Source organism: Chrysochloris asiatica, unplaced genomic scaffold (assembly GCF_000296735.1).
Source record: "Chrysochloris asiatica unplaced genomic scaffold, ChrAsi1.0 scaffold00337, whole genome shotgun sequence".
Lineage (NCBI taxonomy): Eukaryota > Metazoa > Chordata > Mammalia > Afrosoricida > Chrysochloridae > Chrysochloris > Chrysochloris asiatica.
This window is the reverse complement of record NW_006408855.1, coordinates 2142841-2162216: the sequence shown is the minus strand read 5'-3', so window position 1 is coordinate 2162216 and position 19376 is coordinate 2142841. Positions and strand designations below refer to the sequence as shown.

At 47.0% G+C, this 19376-nt stretch overlaps 1 protein-coding gene across 1 annotated transcript in view; it reads left to right on the top strand.

Moving 5' to 3' along the window:
* The window catches only part of SOGA1 (suppressor of glucose, autophagy associated 1), a 118145-nt gene that overhangs the window by 29462 nt on the left and 69307 nt on the right, over positions 1-19376 (top strand). Inside the window, exons 2-3 of the mRNA XM_006875728.1 lie at positions 5102-5326; positions 12226-12384. Of these exons, the coding sequence (XP_006875790.1) occupies positions 5102-5326; positions 12226-12384 (384 nt within the window). The remainder of the gene's footprint in view (positions 1-5101; positions 5327-12225; positions 12385-19376) is intronic.

The window sequence follows — 19376 nt, the reverse complement described above, 5'->3', positions numbered from 1 at the left end:
CTGAAATGGATATATTAGGTCGGTTCTGACCCATAGTGACCCTGTACAGGGTGTCTGAGAAGCAGCTGATGAGCTTGAACCACTGACCTTGCGGTTCAAACTGACTTTGCAGTCCAGTGTTATTAACGCACCGCGCCACGCCAGGATTCCAAATGGGTCTCTCTCTGTATGTATGTATATATGTATATATATGTATATGCATGTGTGTATGTGTATGTATATATGTATCTGTATGGTGTGGCACTGTAGGATAAGCACTGGACTGCTAACTGCAAAATTGGAAGTTCAAACCTAATAGTCTCTCCTCGGAAACGCCATACAGGATCACTGTGAGTCGGAACCAACTCAAAAGCATTTAACAGCAACAACATGGGAGTGCAGTGGTTCTGTAGGATAAGTACTAGACTGTGAACCACAAGACTGTGAACCACAGATAAGACTTTCTGCTCCGGGACCCTACCCAGAGAAGCAGTGATGCCTGAAATGGAGCACAGACGTGGAGCAATGGAGCAGCTGGAGACTTTAGATCCAGAGAGGGAGAGCGACTGTGTGCTGAAGACCTGGGGGGCACGGGGGAAGGATTGCATGGAGGGGATTGTAACCATGGCAATGAGACGATATACGATAGAATGAATGTAAAACCAATGTTCTCCCATGTAAACTATCAAATAATTCACAATAAAACATTAAAAAAAAAAAAAGACTTTCTGCTCCTGCAAAGATTTACAGCTTTAGAAACTGTATACAGGATTGCCATGAGTCAGAACTGATTCAACAGCATTAACACTTAATAACATATATATATATATAGTGTGTGTGTGTGGTGGTATTGGTGTGCCATTGAGGTGGTTCTGACTCATAGTGACCCTGTATATAGTTTCCAAGGTGGACCAACTGGTAATTGGTAGATTCGAACTGCTGACCTTGTGGTTAGCAGCCCAGCTCATAGTCCACTATACTACTAGGGGTCCATAGCAACCCTGTATAGGGTTTCCAAGGAGCAGCTGGTGGGTTCGAACCACTGATCTTTTGGTTTGAAGTCCAGGGCTTATCCTACAGTGCTGTACCAGGAGTCCATATATGTTATATATGTATAGTTGTTGTTAAGTGTTCTATAGTCGGTTCAGATTCATAGCGACCCTGTATAGGGTTTCCAAGGAGCGGCTGGTGGCTTTGAACTGCCAACCTTGCAGTTAGCAGTCCATGCTTATCCTGAAGTGTTACGCCAGCACTCTGAATATATATATGTATGTTGTTAAGTGCCATTGAGTTGGTTCAGACTCATAGCGACCCTGTATAGGGTTTTCGAGGAGCAGCTGGTAGTTTTGAACCCTGATCTTGTGTTTAGCAGTCAAGTGCTTATCCTACAGCACCACATCAGGACTCCATATATATACCTGTGTGTGTGTGTGTATACTCATCGCAATTAAAAAAAAAAGATTTCTGGGTGCTCTGGGTGTAGTCCAATGTGGAAGGACATCACCTCCTGTGATCCAAAGGTCATACATCTGTAGCCCAGCATTGAAAGCTTGTGTAGTCCCTGCATTGTACCTTGGCTTATCCTGAGCTTGGGGTTCACTCAGACCCCCACATTACCCCTATCATGGGTCTATGAATGTAGCCACAAAGAATACATAAGGTGCTAGTAGACCTGGTGGCTAGGATTTGAACACAGGCCCATCTGGTGGCTGACTTAGCTCTGATTTGGCATCTGGCTTGCATTTTCTAAATGGTGTTTCCTTGAGGCATTTTTAATCTGCCAGCTAAAGCAAACCCTGCCTTCACTTCCCCATTTCCGTAACTGGTCTGATTGGTGACTATTCCACTTCCTCCTTTTCCCACTGGAGCTCTGTCCACTTAGCCTGGCTGTGGGGTGGTGAGTGTGTGTGTATCAGGAGGTGGGGGCTGGGTGCTTGGCAAGGTGACTGTAGCTGGCACAGGCAAGATCCCTTCCTTTGGAGAGAGAGGGCCACCAAATCCACCCCTTGGGCATAGGCTGTGGAGGCAGTGGGGATTAAACCCTTCAGTTGATATAGGAACAGTATCTATTAGGACTGAAAGAACAAATATTTATTTGTCACTTCTGTGTTCCCCTCTTAAGTTCAGGAGTCAACCAGATGCATGTAAAAATCACCTAGGAACTGGACCAGAGGGTTGTTGTTGTTATGTGCTATGGAGTGAGTGAGTTCCGACTCATAGCAACCCTGTACAGGGTTTCTGAGGCTGTAAATCTTTACGGGAGCAGAAAGCCTCATCTTTCTCCCACGGAATGGCTGGTAGTTTTGAACTGCTGAACTTGAGGTTCGCAGTCCGATTTGTTACCACTATGCTACCAGAGCTCCTGGACCAGAGGGTGCTGCTTCTTAATCTTGCCCCCTGAATTAAACTGACCCACATAGTATCAGGGGACACTAGACAATCACAGATCATTACCCCACCCTACAGGGAATCGGATTACCCACCAAACTGACCATATGAATCAACAGCACCTGTCTGTGGACAGAAAACTGCTGAGCCTCCCCTATACCCTCTTTTCCCCCAGGGATGGTGAGTGAGTGGTGTCTGCCAAGAACCTGGAAGTGCCCTTCATCCTGAAGGCTTGCCCTGGTGTGGGGAGAGCAGAGTGGACATTCTTTTTTTTAAGTTTTTATTGTGAATTGAGTGAAAGTTTACAGGGCAGATCATCAATTTTACATTCAACAAATCATATACCTTGTTTACAATGATTATAATCCCTTCCATGTACTATCAATTAACAGTATTTCTCTCTATTCACTTTAGCTTTTTTTCCTTAAACACTCAGGCAAATATAATAATTTACTCCACCAAAGGGCACATTCTGCTAGTCTGTCTCCTGGCCGCCACCTCTTAGTCCCTCTCTTCCCATGAGTCTAGAGTCCTCAGCTGTTCCCTCTTTCCATGTTCCCATCTCTGCCTCCATATCTGCTTCTGCTTCTCTGGATAATATCTTGCATTCCACTTGTTCTCACTTGTTCTCTTCTCCCTTGGTGGTCCTAGGGTCCTTTGTTTCTGGACTTTAAGATTAACTCCCCCCCGTTTTTTGTTACCAAACTTTTACCTTTACAGTTGTGTTAGTCACAGTCATGGTAACAATTACTCACTATTAAATCATAAGAATCTTATCCCCATCTCTTTTTACCAGACACATCTAGACAAGATGAGAATTTTTCAGTGGGGACTCAGAGTAGACATTCTTGATGGAAACACAAGAGAAGAGGAGACCTCCCTCCTCTTATCAGTAAAGTCCTGGGAGAATTCCTCTTGCTCCTAAGAGGTACCTTGACTCAGTTTCCCCTTTTAGTGCACAATCTTATTTAATCCATATTCACAGTGAAGAGTAGATACTGTTTTCTCCCTTTGTAACTCAGTTTTCACCTGTAAAATAGGATAATTCTGTATTTCTGCTTTTGGGGCTCCCCCCTTGCTACCTTCCACTTTGTGTCTAACGATTATTTCATATTGGTGCATGTTTTATGCTGTTTTCCACCTAAATAGATATGTATTCAAAGAGTCTTAGTGGCATAGTGGGTTATGCATTGGGCTTCTAACCTTAACGTCAGCAGTTGGAATTCACTACAGAAAGATGAAGCTTTCTCCTCCGGTAAAGGTTCACAGCCTCAGAAACCCTATGGGTAGGTCACAGCAGACGGATATTAATTTGTCCAGTTAGTATTTGTTGGTAGCCTGCAGGGTGCCAGGCCCCACTTGAATGTGGGGGATACAGCAAAGAAAGAGGGAGACAGGAAGTGCCCCCCAGGCACTCAGCCTTACTGGAAGACTAGCTGTTAAGTAAAGACTTTCAAATGCAATAATGATTAAAAGGGGAAGTGAGGAACATCTGGGAGTTAGTTGGTGACAGGAATGGACAGGAGCTGCTCAGAGGAAGTGAGGTCAGTACAGCACTCATTTAAAACCAAAACCAGACTCCTTACTCAGCCCGTCTAGGCCCTGCATGACTAGCCCGTGTTTCTTCAGCGTGTAACCCTCCTCCCCCTCCCCAGCTTCCTCTACTTGATACACTGAGGTCTTTCCTACCTCTAGGACTTTCCCCACTGCCTGGAAGAATTCCTCTCTGGCTTTCTGTCTGTGTGGCTGCTCAAATATCTCTACCTGCCCATGTCTTCTAACACATCACCTTCACTCGTTTGATGCCCTGTTAATTACTCAGTTGTTGTTTTCCTCATAGCCTTTCACAGTATCTGGATTTTTAGTTGTCTGTTTTTGATATGTCTCCTACTGAGACTTGGGGCTCCACACAGAAGGGTCAGTGTTGGTCACTGTTCCCTCTTCTCTCACCCCACCCCCCAAGTGCTTAGCTTAAGGTCTGGTACATAGTTGGTGCTCATAAATGTTTTTTAATAAAGACTACCTTTTGCTTCCAGTGCTTTGATTTCCTCATGCTGTAGTAAATTACCACACATTTTGTGGTGTAGAACCACACACAATTAATTATCTCATCGTTCTGGCAATCAGAAATCTTAAAAGCAAGATCTAAACAAGGCTACATTCCTTGGGAAGGCTTTAGAGGTGAATCCATTCCTTGCCCTTCCATTGTCTAGAGGCTATCCACACTCCTTGGCTTGTGACCTTCTTTCAGCAATGGCATCATTCCGACCTCTGCTTTCGTCTCTTTCTTGGACTCTCCCTCTCCTGCCTCCCCTTTTCACTTATATTGACCCTTCTGATTACATTAAGAGTCCCAAGGTGGCCCTCACTAATAGGTTGACAGTTTGAATCCACCCAGAAGTGCCTTGGAAGAGAGGCCTGGTTATCACCCTCTGAAAAGATCTTGGACATTGAAAACACCTTTGAAACAGTACTACTCTGAAACATAGAGGCCACCATGATTCAGAATCGACTCCATCGCTGCACCCCAAAGCCCATCATCACATCTGCAGTCTGTTTTCCATAAAAGGCAGTGTATTCACAGATTCTAGGGATTAAGGTGTGGATGTGTATGGGGGGAGTTATTCAGGCTACCTTTTCCAGGCACCCCGAGGCACCCAGGGTACCACTGGGTGCTGCCAGCACTCAAGTGCTCTAGATGCTGTGCAGTGACTTGATCCCCTCCCCTCTGCAGGACGAGATCGAGGAGCTGCGGGCAGAGATGCTGGAGATGCGGGATGTCTACATGGAGGAGGATGTGTATCAGCTACAGGAGCTGAGGCAGCAGCTGGACCAAGCCAGTAAAACCTGCCGCATCCTACAGTACCGGCTGCGCAAGGCTGAGCGCCGCAGCCTCCGCGCTGCCCAGACTGGCCAGGTGGATGGTGAGCTCATTCGTGGCTTGGAACAGGATGTCAAGGTAAGCCCAGAGGCTCCCCAACCCTCATTAGATGGCCTCAGGAGTGGGACAACAGCCTGAGTGGAGCCCCAACCAGCCCTGTCTTTTGGGCAAGTTTACACCACCTCTCTGGGTCTCAGTGTCCTCATTGGTAAAGTAGGAATCCCAGTGGTTAGCTCTTGCTAACAGCAGTACTGTATATTGCATATTGACCACACACCTGGTGTTGGGCTTTACGTTTTCCCTGTGCAATTTCACAGAAGTTTTGGGTGTTTTTTTGTAATTGTGCTCATGGGAAGCTCTATAGTTGGATAGGATAGGATAGGATCACATCTTGGCTTCCATATGGTCTAATTTTGTGACCTTGAGCAAGTCACCTGTTTCAGTTTCTTTATTTGTTAAAATGTGTATAGCAGCCACCCCTGCCTTACAGTGGTTTTATGAGGATTCAGTGAGATAATGGAAAATGCCAGCTTAGTGCACCCAGGCCATTAGTGTTATTTCCATTTTCCAGCTGAAGAAACTAAGGTTTACAGAAAAGAAGTACCTGATCATGGACATATTCATGGGCTTCACTGCCTAGTTTCACTGCTCTCCTACTTCCTGGGAGCTAAAAACTCAAGAGGTACTGGGCCCGGCCCCCCTATTCTCAGCCCAGTGTGGTCAGGGGGTTGTAGGAATTGGGAATGGGGCATCTGGCACAGCCTGGGGACCCTAGAGAGTCTTCCTAGAGGAACTTCTGGATTGAGGCCAGGTGGGGAAGTGGGCATGAGCCAGGAAGGGAGAATGAAGAATGTGCAGAAAAGACAGCTCCAGTAAGACCCGGGGAGAGAGGCAGGATGGTGAACTGACCTGCAGTTCAACTGCTGTCTCCCTGCAGTGGGAGGGTGGAAACACATACCTAGAGAGGACTCCCCCTGCAGCCTTTCCAGTGGACTGTAAAGAAAACAGATCTTAAGGGACAAGGCTAGAGGTACAATACAAGACACTCTAAGGCCAGCAGAAGTAAACAGTGAACATCTTTCCCGAAGACTTCTCACCTCCTGTTGTCTCAAATCTGCACAGTGGGGTTGTAGGCCCATTGTACAGATGAGGAGACAGTTCATCAACACTGGTCTTCAAGAACAAATTACACTCTGCCTGTGAGTGCAGCTCTAGGGATAAATGGCTATACAAAACTCATCGAGTTGATTCCAACTCTCCAAGGCTATAATCTTTAAGGAAATAAACAGTCTCATCTTTCTTCTGCAGAATCACTGGTAAGCTCGAATCACAGACCTTTCAGATAGCACCCAAGTGCTTAATCTTTGCACCACAAGGACTCCTGGTTACGTAGATACTCAAATTCCAATCACTGGGTTGAGGTAGTAGTGTGGGGAGGAGTCTGGGAAGCTCAGACAGGAGCTGAGTTTGGATCTAGATTGGTGAATATTTCAGTGAGATTCACAAAAACAAAATCAGACTTGAGAGATGAAGGGATGCAAGGCAGGCTGGAGCCAGAGAGCAGGCTGCAGGCTGACTGGGAGGGCCAAGAGCAGCTGCTGGGGCGGGGTGGCTCTCAGGAGTCTGGGTGGAGCGGAGTGCCCCTTCTGTTGGGATTTGAACTGGCCAATCAGCAGCAGTTTTGTCCCCTTCCCCCACTGCGGCCTCTCCCGCCCCTGTAGCTGGAGCTCTGAGCTCATCCACAGTCCTGGCCTGGGCTGGACGCTTCTGGCTGCCACCCTTCATGCTTAATGTGCTGGGGCCTCTCTGGGACATTCTCATAGATCCCCAAATTGCTGACTTCACTGGCATTGTCTAGGAAACTTGCCAGGCCCAGGTAGAGAAGCAGGCCTTGGGAACCCCAATTCCCTGACTGCCCCTCTACGTCATTTCTCCCTTTTGTCACATGTGGGGCTTAGACCAACCCAATCTGCAGGACTCTTGCAGCTATGATGATTTTATTGGACAGACTGCTAATATTGGTGAGGGGGTCATGTCCCCTCTCAGTCTCCCTCACCCTCTGCTGGCCTTCACAGCTGACAGGACCCAGGAACCTCAGCAGGGGCATTACCTGGCCAGAGGAGTGCAAGGCCCAGGGTTAGGGGGGACAGTGTCAATAGAGAATTGCTCTGCTACTTGCTTGCTGTGTGGCCTTGAGTAAGTGCCTTCATGTCTCAGCCTTCGTTTCCCACTGTGGAAAATGGAGATAAAACTAGTTCCTACCTGTACTATTTGTGAGGCGAAGATGAAATAACTCAAGGACTGTCATGGGGTATTCACCCAGCAAATGAGCAAATGTTGCCTGTGTGATACTGTGTTTGTTGGTTTAGGAGAACTAAAAAGTCTACTAGTGGAGTCCTGGCTTGACACTGTAGGATAAGCACTCAATGTAACCCCAAAGTGATTCAAACACTGCTTCTTGGAAATCTTACAATAGGGTCATTAAGAACCTGAACCAGGCACTTTACAACATCAACAGCAGGGCTAGTAGCTGGGACCGTGGGCAGGGACAGAAGAGCTCAACCACACCGGGTGGATAAGAATCACCTAGCCAGCTTATTTACACTATAGATCCCCAGGCCCCACCCTTGGTTACTGGTATCCTGGTGTCAGGTTGTGGGAATCCGGGATATAACTTACTACCTGGTGACCCCCCAGGAGGCTTAAGGACTCGCCAGTAGAATATTTCCTTTCTGAGGAACAGGTGTTGCTGGGGAAAAAAAAAGCTTGAGGCTTTGGTTTTCATTCTGTGTGGTATCAGCAGGTTGCCTCCCTGTTTGAGTCCCAGTTTTCTTATCTGTAAAATGGGGCTGGCATTCTCACCATCCCAGAGTTCAGCCAGTCAAGGACTCCTTGAGCACTCCCATAACCTCTCTGAGAATTCAGCGTGACACAGTTGCCTCACTCCTGAAGCCTCTGAGCCCCTGAGTTGAGGATCAGCAAGTTGAGGAGCTTTAGTGGGGGGCTGCAAGCTGAGGCTTTGGGCTGCACTTGGCAGGAGTCAGGCCTCAGCGCTGTAAACAGTTACCTCATGGCTGAGGACATTTGTTTATGCTTTCGGGATTTGCCCTGGTTTCCGGAAGCTGAAGCTGCTTGCCTCCTGTAGCTACTCTACCCCACTACCTAGGGGATTGTTGAGATGGGCATGTGGGGCACTGCCAGCTTCTGATACAGAGTAAGCACACTGTCAGGCTTATTAATAGTTTGATTGTTGAGACTCATCTATTTGTTTCTTCAAGCAGGGTCACGTTGAGAGCAGTCCTTTAGAGTTGACCCACCTCATTTAAAATCTTTCTTCTGTAACTCTCTAGCTGTGTGACCCTGGGTAAGTGACCTCTCTTTTTGAGGCTCCGATTGAGAATAAAAATCAAAGCGTTTTCCGAGGGGATGCAAGGTCAAGGCGCTGCCCCATGGTGAGTGCTTTGGAGGTATTAGCTGGTCCTAGGTACTGGTGTAGTGCTGTAGGTAAGCACTGAGCTGCTAACCACAAAGCTGGCAATTCTAACCCCCCAGCTATTCCTCAGCAAGAGGTGAGGAGCCTTTTTTCTGCAAAAATGTATAGCATTATTCATGGACCATACAAAATTAACAACTTTAAAACTAGCCTGCTGTATTTGGTCAAACATTTAATTAACTCACCCCTAACGTGATGGCTGGAACCGTGTTTGCCTTGGCAGGCCCAAACCAAATTTTTGCGGCCTTATGTGGCCCGCAGGCAGGACATTCCCCACCCCTGCTCTACGGGGTTGCTATGAGTCAGAACTGACTTGAAGGCACTTAACGACAGGCATCACCCCTGAGAGCAGAAGGGTCCCAGGACACTGAGGCACAGAGATGGAAGGGACAGGTTCCCAGGCCAGATACACTTTGCTCCCTTTGGTTCCCCACCAGGGATATAGAGTGCTGTGAGGACCTGAGATTAAGAGCTCTTTTATCCAAATTGGAATTCCACAAGCTGCCTGAGGTTGGGCTCTATTGATATAGCAACATTTGGGGGTGGGGAACAAATAGAATGGGGCAGGAGGGTGCTGAGGACTTATAGAGGGCTTGGGAAGGGATGAAATCTGTAGAAACCATTCATGAACCCAAGAGGATCCAGGGATCAAATCTATTTGGAATGTGGTAGGGTTGGGAATGCCTCCCCAGGTGGGGACATAGCCCTCCTGGACAGTGGGTGGAGTGGTCAGTTGAAGGGAGCATCCCTAGACTGCCAGTCTGGGCTTGACTTCCCATGTGATTCAGTCATCTCTCTCTTTTCACTTGTTGGAGCCTTGGGTTTGTTTGTTCATTCAGCAAGCATTTATTGGGCACTTAGTGTGTGCCAGATGCTGCATGGCTGCTGGAACACAGATGTGAGTGAGCCCAGGCATGGTCTGGGACCTTCATCTCTGTGCCTCACCACTCCTGCCTCCAGTGCTTAAGCAGGATAAATGAATGAATGAATGAAGTGTTGATCCAAACAAGGATTCACTGGGGGACCTAACAGCCCCAAACTGGGAGATGTCAACCAGAAGGTGGGGGCTGAAAACCTCCATTCAAGAGTGAGGGTGGAGTGGAGGTAGACAGATCACTGTGCAGAGAAAAAGCAATCATTCATATATATCTATTTTTAAAATAATTTAATTTCTATTGAGGATAGTGAAGGAGTAGTCTTGTAATACAGTAATAAGCACTAGTATTAATTAAAGGAGGCCTGGTGGCACAGGGGTTAAAAGTTGGGCTGCTGACTACAAGGTTGACAGTTCAAACTTACCAGCCACTCAGAGGGAGAAAAATGAGGCTGTCTGCTCTCGTAAGGATTCATAGCTTCTGAAACCCTATGGAGCAGACTCGATGCCATTGGGTGACATTGGTATTTACTGAGTGTCTACTAGGTTCTGTTGTGGCACTGTGGGCTAATGTGCTGGACTGCAAAGTCATTTGAACCTCAAGGTCAGTGGTTCACGCTCACCAGTCACTCCTTGGAAACCCTATACAGGGTTGCTGTGGGCCGGAACCGACTTGACGGCACTTAACAACAACAGCTATGTTTCAGTCACAGGGTAAGCACTTCATGTCCATTATGTTGTTTATGCCTCACAACAGCCCTCATGAGTAGGTTTTAACAACCCCATTTTACTGATTAGCAAACTGAAGTTTCAAATGGTTAAAGAGCTTGTTCTAGGTCACCTCACCTAGTGCTGGAACTGGGCTTGAATCCAGTGTTTTCACCATCTTCTGAGCCCTTGTTCTGATACTGAAGGAGGGAGTGCTCACCTGCTTTCTGACTGGAAAAGTTTGATGGCCTCCAGAGGTTGGAGAAGGTTGTCCTCAGAGATCTTCAGGGACAGAGACAGAAAGTGGGTGGTGGAGGGAGAAGGGGGGCAGTGCCAGATTTCCTTTCTGGCCGTTGTTTTTCCTGGCCTGCCTTGCACACTGCCAACGAGTCTGGCCGAGCTGGGCTTGGGCCCAGTCAGAGGGCAGAGCCAGGGAGGGCCCTTCCGGCAGAGAGGAGGTGCCACGTTCATTTCCGAGACTGGCAGGCACAGGGCACTGGACTGTGTACCTCTTACATGCCTCCTGCTGGTGGCGTCCTTGCACATGGTAAGGCCCTGGACCGTACCTTCTCAGCCAAACCTCTGGGGTGCCCAGTTCAGCTGTGCAAGTCACTCCTACTCTAAGCCTCAGTTTCCTTGTCGGTAAAATGGAACAGGGTTGAGGTGAAGATAAAAGGCTGACTTTGGCATACAGTACGTATTCCACAATCAGGAGTGCCCCAGCTTGATCTCCCCTTCGTCTCTCCCAGTCTGCCGAGGAATGAAGTCTTGTGATTTACCAGGACCTTCCTCATCCTCAGAGTCATTGAGTGGTGCAAACAGTTGAAACACAGAAGTTTGGAGGTTTGAGCCTACTCAGAGGCACCTCAGAAGAAAAACATGGTAATCTGCTTCCAAAAAAATCAACCACTGAAAACCTTGTGGTGCAGTTTTCCTCTGACACACACAGGGTTGCTCTGGGTTGGAGTCACCTCCATGGCAACTAGTGGTTCCTTGTACACAGAAGCCTCCTCTCCTGACCTCCCTCAGCCCCAGCCAGAGGTGGTATAGAGAGTGTCCTTGAGGAACTAGGTTCTTGTTGCTGCAGAGTCTCAGAACTGGGAGCTCTGTTTGCTTCTTCCTGTAAGGATAGCTTGGACACCTGCCCACCCTTTGTCACTGAGGCATGTTCTATATCCCAGACAATTGGAAACAGGCCCCGGGGTCACATCATGACCTCCAGCAAGCCATGCCCCTCTTGGGCTTCGGCTTCCTGTGAACAGGCTCCCTTGCTCATCAGCACTCAGTGTGTGTCAGCACAGTGCCAAGGTTCTCCTTACACTAGCTGACTGCATCCTCGTATCAGACCCCGAGGTTAGTGCTGTCGTTATTGGCACCCATTCTGTAGTTGAAGAGACAAAGGCATAGAATGGGGAACCGATTTGCCCAGGAGCCTACGCTGGTCACTGGCAGATATGGACGTCAAATGGTTCCAGAGCTGCCTTATCTTACTCTGGGTTTCTGCTCTCCTCTTCAAAATGACCTTCTGCCCCTGCTATAGGCTCTTGTGAGAGTTGGTCAAGAGAGTGCCTGGGAGAAGCTGTTAGAAGCACTAACAACCCCAGGTAAATGCAGAGGGATTCCTAGGAGACCAGCAGGGCCTTTACAGTGTCTGTGGGACAGCACTGTGGTATTATAGACATTGGGAGCACAGGGTGCCTGGGTTTGGGTCCTAGTTTTGCTGGTTCATGGTTGTGTGACCCTTGATGAGTTACTGGTTCTCTCTGTGCCTCTGTTTCCGCAACTCCTTAGTGAGGGTAATGTCTACCTCAGGGGTTGCTCTTTGAACTCGTGGTATGGACACTGCCATGTGAGCTGGCCTCACTCAGCCTAGTCACACCTTTTTCACTCCTTCCTCACCAGGTCTCTAAGGACATCTCTGTGAGGCTGCATAAGGAGCTGGAGGTGGTGGAGAAGAAGCGGGTGCGTCTGGAGGAGGAGAACGAGGAACTCCGGCAGCGGCTCATTGAGACTGAGCTGGCTAAACAGGTGCTGCAGACAGAGCTGGAGCGGCCGAGAGAGGTGAGAGCCCTCTGTCCTGAGCAGAGCTGGGCCGGGCAGGGACTGGGGAAGCAAGGGATGTGTATAAGCCCCACCTAGCCCAGGGCTCTCTGAACGCTCTCTCTGCTTGTGGGAAACGGGAATGGTTCCTTGGCAGAGTTGTGTATACCCTAGCACACATTTCCTGAACACCTGTTGTATACACTGTGCTGGCCACCAAGGGTACAGTGATAAACAGTTCCTGCCTTCAAGGAGTTCCCAGGCTAATAATGGAGACAGCCATCCATCAAAGAATCACAACTACTGGAAGGATTAACAGAAGAACTGGCAGAAAGGTCCATCTTGGGGCCTGGCTCTCTGTGCCTCGGTTTCCCCATCTGTAAAATGGGATGATAATGCCCTGGGTCATGGGGAGTTTAACTAGGCTGATTTGCTTGGAAATATTTTACGGACTCTCAGGTACTGCCACGTGGTATGACTTCAGTGATGGAGCTGGATCTCAGGCCAGCGTCTGATGACACAGATCTCAGACGCCTCTCTGTCTTTGCTAGTTCCTCCACCTGACAGGCCCTTTCTTCCTTCTGCTATGTGTTAGGTGTACAGTGTGTTAGGCCCTATGCTAGACATTTTATTTCAACAGGTTTCAAAAAGGCCCATTGATCAGACCTGTTTCATAAGCCACCCCTGAGAGGAAAGGATAGCTTTTTAAAATAAATTTTTATTGTGATTTGGCCAAAATTTTATAGGGCAAATTGTTTTCCATTCAACAATTCATACACATTTTGATGCATGACATTGCTTGCAGCCTCTACAAAGTAAGAGCTCTCCCAACTTCTGGGATTCCCATTTCCATTTGTCCTTCTTTCCTATCCCTTCCAGCCTTTTGAGCTTTATCCTTGGGCAAATGCTGCCGTATGATCTACTATGGTTGGTGTTCTAGCCAAGGGTGGGATGGAGGGTGGTCCATGAGGAACAGGGTTCTTGTTGCTGCAGTGTGTGATTCCCTGGTGTTTTTGTTCACCTTACAGGCCTATCTATTGCTTGGCTGAAAGTTGAGCCATTGTGAATTGTTGTCAAGTGTCATCAAGTTGGTTCCAACTCATAGCAACCCTGTATAGGGCTTCCAAGGAGTAGCTGTTTGAACCACCGACCTAGCAGTTCTAATTGCCCTTGTGGTTCAGTGCTTTATTGATTTAAAGGGTTAAAGACTGACTAGGGACCATAAGAAGACCGTTAGAAGAATTGATGCATTTGAGTTCTGCCAGAGAACAAACAGATCTTTGTTGGAAGGGAGTGGTCATTAGAAGCCAGGATGGCGAGACTTTGTCACTCATACTTAGGACATGTTATCAGGAGGGACCAGTCCCTGGAAAAGGTTATCAGACTTGGTAAGGTGGAGGAAGACCCCCAATAAGATGGATTGACACAGTGGCAGCAACGATGGGATCAGTACACCTGCTCTTTTTATTTATGATTTTGAAGTTTTGTTCTGCATTTTTTCCCCACTCTATTAAGAACCTCCTATTGAGATCCCTTTCAGAGTGGTCAGCAGCACTCTGTAGTTTTTCTGGTCTCAAGATTTACAGAGGCCGTTAGTCCATGTGGTCCCTTAGTCTTTTAGTTTCATTGTTTCCTTGCATCTTCAATTGTTGTAACTCCTCTGTGCTCCAGACAGAGACCAATAGTTGCATGTTACATGGCAGCTCTCAGGCCCTTAAGACTCCAATAGTTACTTAAACAAATTCGGGTGCAGAACGTGGTCTTTGTGAACTGGCATGCCAGTTGATCTTGTGTCCCCTGAGACTATGATCCTGAGCCTCCAGATCCAAGTGACATATTCCCTGAAGGTGTTTGGTTATGGCTAAGAAGTTTTCATAACTGCCCCTATATGTTCTATTATACTCATGGGTATATTTGCATATAGACATATGTAGAATGATCTTCTGTCAAGCTGATGTATATTTATGGTTACAATCCTATTCACCTTCCCACTTCTGTTCTGCTTGTGTGTCTGACTGTGTATACAGTGTTGTTGTTGTTGTTGTTGTTGTTAAATGCCATGATGTCACTTCTGACTCATATAGCCCCTGTATTAGGTTCCTGAGGAGCGGCTGGTGAGCTTGAACCACTGACCTTTCGGTTTGTACCGACTGGTTGTTTATTATTATGTTCAGTTGAGTTGGTTCCGACCATAGCGACCCTGTATAGGGTTTCCATGGAGCTGCTGGTGAGCTTAAACTGCTGACCTTGCAGTCTAGCGCATTAACCAATGGTAGGTTATTGTTATTACTATTATTGCAGGATAATAGCATTAACCTTTGATCTTTAAAGCTTGTGCTCCTCCCAGTGCCTCCTTTTGCCTTGATCATTTTTTGCTACCCTCCCCAATTGTGTATTGCCTTTCCTTTCACTCCAGTTACTATGTGTCTGTCCTCTGTGAGTAACTTGCCGTCCTTTACCGTGTACCCTGAACTGACTCCACGGCACATTGCACAAGCACACACACCCTCTCACTCTGGGTAACCTTCACAGAATGTTTCTTTCTGTGAGTAAACCTTTTCTTGATTTCTTGCAATAGTCTCTTGCGATTGATGAATGTCCTCTAGGTTCATCCATGTTTTATGAGGTGTTTCATAGATTCATCCGTCTTCTAACTGTTCAGGAGGTATCCTCTGATCCTCCATTCCTCTGGGACACATTTCTTCCTTGTTACAGGCTTTGCCTGCCCACGTCCCCAGAGGGCGGACCTGCCTGCATTCCAGAACTGAGACAGAAAGAAGAACTGCAGCCCTGAGGCTGGAACAGTTCTTCGCCTGCCCTTTCCACTGAACGTGCTAGTGTGTGTGCCAACAGCTTTCAGTGTGGGAAGAGGAGGTCTTGCCACTATTGGTTGCTGGGGAGCCTGCCCTGCTCCAGGGCTTGATGGGCCCATAGTATGAGCCACCATCTTCATATATCTCATTGCTGCTAACCCTGATAGTGAAAAGAGGGGACAGTTTCAAAATATTCCCTAGAAATGAGTTTGTCAATTGTATGGCTGAGGAAACTGAGGCCCACAAAAGGACAACCTACCTGGGTTCACCCAGCTTTTCCTTAGCAGAGATGGTGCAGAGACTCTAAAGCCACGTCTCCTCTCTGAGTTTGGGTTTCTTCATCTGTGACTTCAGGATAATGATTTGTTGTTGTTGTTAAGTACTATTGAATCAGTTCTGACCCATAGTGACCCCGTATAAGGTTTCTGAGGAACGGTTGATGAACTTGCACCACTGACCTTGTGGTTTAAATTGACTTTGCAAATCAGTGCATTAACCCACAGCACCACACCAGGACTCCCAGGATAATGATGTTGTTGTTGTTGTTGTTGTTAAGTGCCCCCGAGTCAGTTCTGACCCACAGCGATCCTGTATTGGGTTTTCGAGGCACAGCTGGTGAGCTTGAACTGCCAACCTTGCAGTTCAAATGGCTTTGCAGTCTGGTGCATTAACCCACTGCGCCACACCAGAAGTCCTAATGATAGTACCCTGTGTATGAAGTTGTTCATGATCATTAATAAGATTGGGAACCATCTTATGAAGAGGTAAAAAACAATACGGTAGATATATGTGTTGTTGTTGTTAAGTACTGTTGAGTTGGTTCTGACCCATAGCAGCCCTGTGTAGGCTTTTAAGGAGTGACTGCTGAGCGTGAACTACCAGCCTGGTGGTTAGCAGTCCAGTGCTTATCGTATAGCATCACACCAGTACTCCAGTTATATATGTAGTGACATGAAACATCTCCAAAAGACATTGTTGAGTAGGAAATGAAAGTTATAGAGCTACATATAGAGTGTAATTCCAGTAATTACTTTTTGAAAAGTGATATAGAACAAACTGTTTGAAGCCCCCTTGTACATATGTGTGTTTGTGTGTATGTATAAATACAAAGCAAACATCTGGAGGAAGACCCACTAAACTGAAGACTTAGAAATGGTGGGATTAATTAATGCTGTAGTTGACTTTTTTTTAATCTTAAGACTGTGTTTGGGTAATGTGTATGAAATTTTAAACAATGAAGTTGCGCCTGAAAAGAACCCCTGTGGTACCTAGCACACGTTAGGTGCTCAGGAAACCCTGGTTCACTTCTCCTTTGAGGCTGATGCCAGCTAGGCTGCTGTAAGTGTCCCTGATGTGGCCCTTGGTGTCTCAGATCATGGATAAGAAGGTGTGGGCTCTGTGTTTGTGATTATTCTCACCCTCCCTCTCCTTCCTGACATGGTTTCTATGGAGACCATAGAAACCATGTCAGGATTCTTCTATGGTAGAAGAATCCCTTAGCAATTCTTCTACCAGAGTTGCTTGGGTCCCATCATCAAGATCTGTCTTTGCGGTCCTGACAGGTTGCTGTGGTGATGCTGTCACCCAACTGGGAACAGGAGCTCCTGGCTTGAGCTGCTGTGGTTGCCATGGAGATAGCTCTTGGCTAGAGAGAAGGGAGGGGGCAAGCCCTAGCCATGCTAGGTGGTGTCACTGTTGCCCAGCTGGACTGGAGCTCAAGAACCCAACACCAGCCTCCCCTCATCCAGTATCCTTCCCCCTCCTTGTATTTTAGGCAGAAAGCCTTTATCAGTGTTGACGTCATTTATTGTAATACAGCAGCTGAGTCTGTAATATAACACTGCACCACACATTTCATATCCATTGTCATGCAGTTTAACCCTCACAAAGGTCTCCCAACAGCTTAGTATCATCCTTAATATTTATAGGTAGGACTCCTTTTTTGGTAATTATGTTATTGAGATACAATTCACATGCCATAAAATTCTCTATTTTAAATTTATCCAATTTAGTGGGGTTTAGCAGGACGTCTAACTGGTTCGAACCAGTTCAGTCATGGCTGACAAAACAAAATCAGAACAGACCCAAGTAAAAAAATTTTGGCGATGTGTAACAATAACTGGAATGGGTAAAAAGTCCTGGAATGCGGAGTCGGAAGAGATGTGGTAATCCCTTTCAAGAGCTTGATGAAGGAGACTGGATTATCATCAGGGCTATGGAGAGTGACATACATTCACAGTATGCGGTTGGCTACCATCTTTGAGCTGGGCACTGTTGTTTCCATCTCTGCTGGTCAAGAGATTTTGTTGCAAGCCACCGTGCCAGCTGCCCTTGTTTTAGAAAAACAAGGGAGGTTAAATTTTTAGCAGGGTATCGACCTGTAATTTTTCCTATTCAGATTTATCATGCCAATTCAACCACATTTTTTTAAAATAAATGTTTTATTGTGAATTATGTGATAGTTTACATGAGAGAGCATTAGTTTTACATTCATTCTATCATATATCGTTTCATTGCCATAGTTACAATCCCATCCATGCATCATCAATCAGCCAACCAAAGAGTATACCCTGCAAGCCTGCCCCACCCCCTCCACCCACTTGTCAGCACACAGCCCCTTTCCCTCTCTGGATCTCAAGTCTCCAGCCACTTCATCTCTCCACGTCATCGTCTCTGCCTCCATCTCAGGCATCACTTCCTGTCTGGGTAGGGTCCCGCTCTCCGCTCTTCTCCATTGATGGCCCCAGGGCCCTCCGCTCCTAGTCTGAAAAGTTAATCACTCCCCTCCTTGCTATACATTTCCAACCCTCACAATCAGTCCTGATAACAATTATTCACTATTGCATAACAAGAGCCCCATCTGCATTTCATTTCATCAGCCCTTCCTAGACAGGTTGGATACTACTCACTGGAGACTCTACCTTTCTCCATGCCCTCTGGATCTAGGTTTCCTCTTGAAAGCTTGTAAGCCAGTAACTTCTTGCCTTTGTAGTCCCCCCGCCCCCCTCCCATTTTGGGTAGCCAATGTCCAAATTGCCCATCCCTGTCTACTCTGTGTAGAGGGGATGGGAATGATTCTTGCAGTAAGGATTTGTTTTCTCTTTTGAGCTACTGCATCCACAGGTGTAGGTCAAGTTCATCAAATTGTGTCAGATGACGCTTTTTTCCTCTTCTTTCTTCTTCGGGTTGCGCTCCAATCATCCAGTCATTGAAGCCAGGACAAGTGGGTATTATCTGCAAGTGTGGGTGTTCTTGCGTCTATCTGCTCTCGTCTTATCAGCCGGACACTTGACTCTCCACTCTAGTCCTCTGTGGCTGTGTCACTGACTCTGAGCCCTAGAGTCCCCAGGTCTTGCCATACTGCTGGCTGACCAGGTCTCCACCCGGGTTCACAGGAGTCTATTGAACGTTGTAGGGCTTAACTCGCCGCTTCATTGTTTTTCCCTCACTTCCCCTTATTGGTGACATGCGTGGTCGCCAATCAGAGCATGTATTCCCATTGCGTCTTAGTCTTGGAAGAGGATTTGCACTGAGGGGACCCTACCACTTGCCTTGATGTCTCCTGGGCAAGCAACTTGCTTGTACTTGTAGTAATAGTCAGACGGCCTTTATTGTTTTGTATTTTTCCTGTAGGTCTTTCTTTCAAGAAGTATCTTCTGTTCTTCTAGCTGCTCCAGGCTGGTCTGCTCGTCCTTTCAAGTGGAAATTTCCCATCTCTGAAGATCTGGATGTGGTTCAGGCTTCCACCGATAATAGTCTTATGTAATGCAGAGGCTCCACAGGAAGCCTCCTTCACTGGGCACGTTGTAGCCCCACTTTAGGTATTCCAATCAGTTATAGGCAGAAGACGGATTTAGAAGCTTTCTATGGTGATATTTTTGGCTATTCCTTTCTCTCCCCCTCCAGTGTCTATTTTATAATACAATGCACAGAAAACTAAGATTCAAAAGACACCCATGCATCTTGACATTATTCCCCCCTTTTCCCGATTCCAACCATGTCTCAATCTCTGTATCCCAGAGCCCTGTTGTTCCAAGGTTGTGCCTACATCATTATTTACCTCTGTCCCATTTAGCCCATTCAAACCTGCCTAATTGTTTTCCCATCTGCTTTGTTCTTCGATTCCCCTCTCCCTTCTAGTATATTGCCCCCCTCCCCAACACCCAAACTATCCTGTGTCTATTCCCTGCCCTGTGCTTC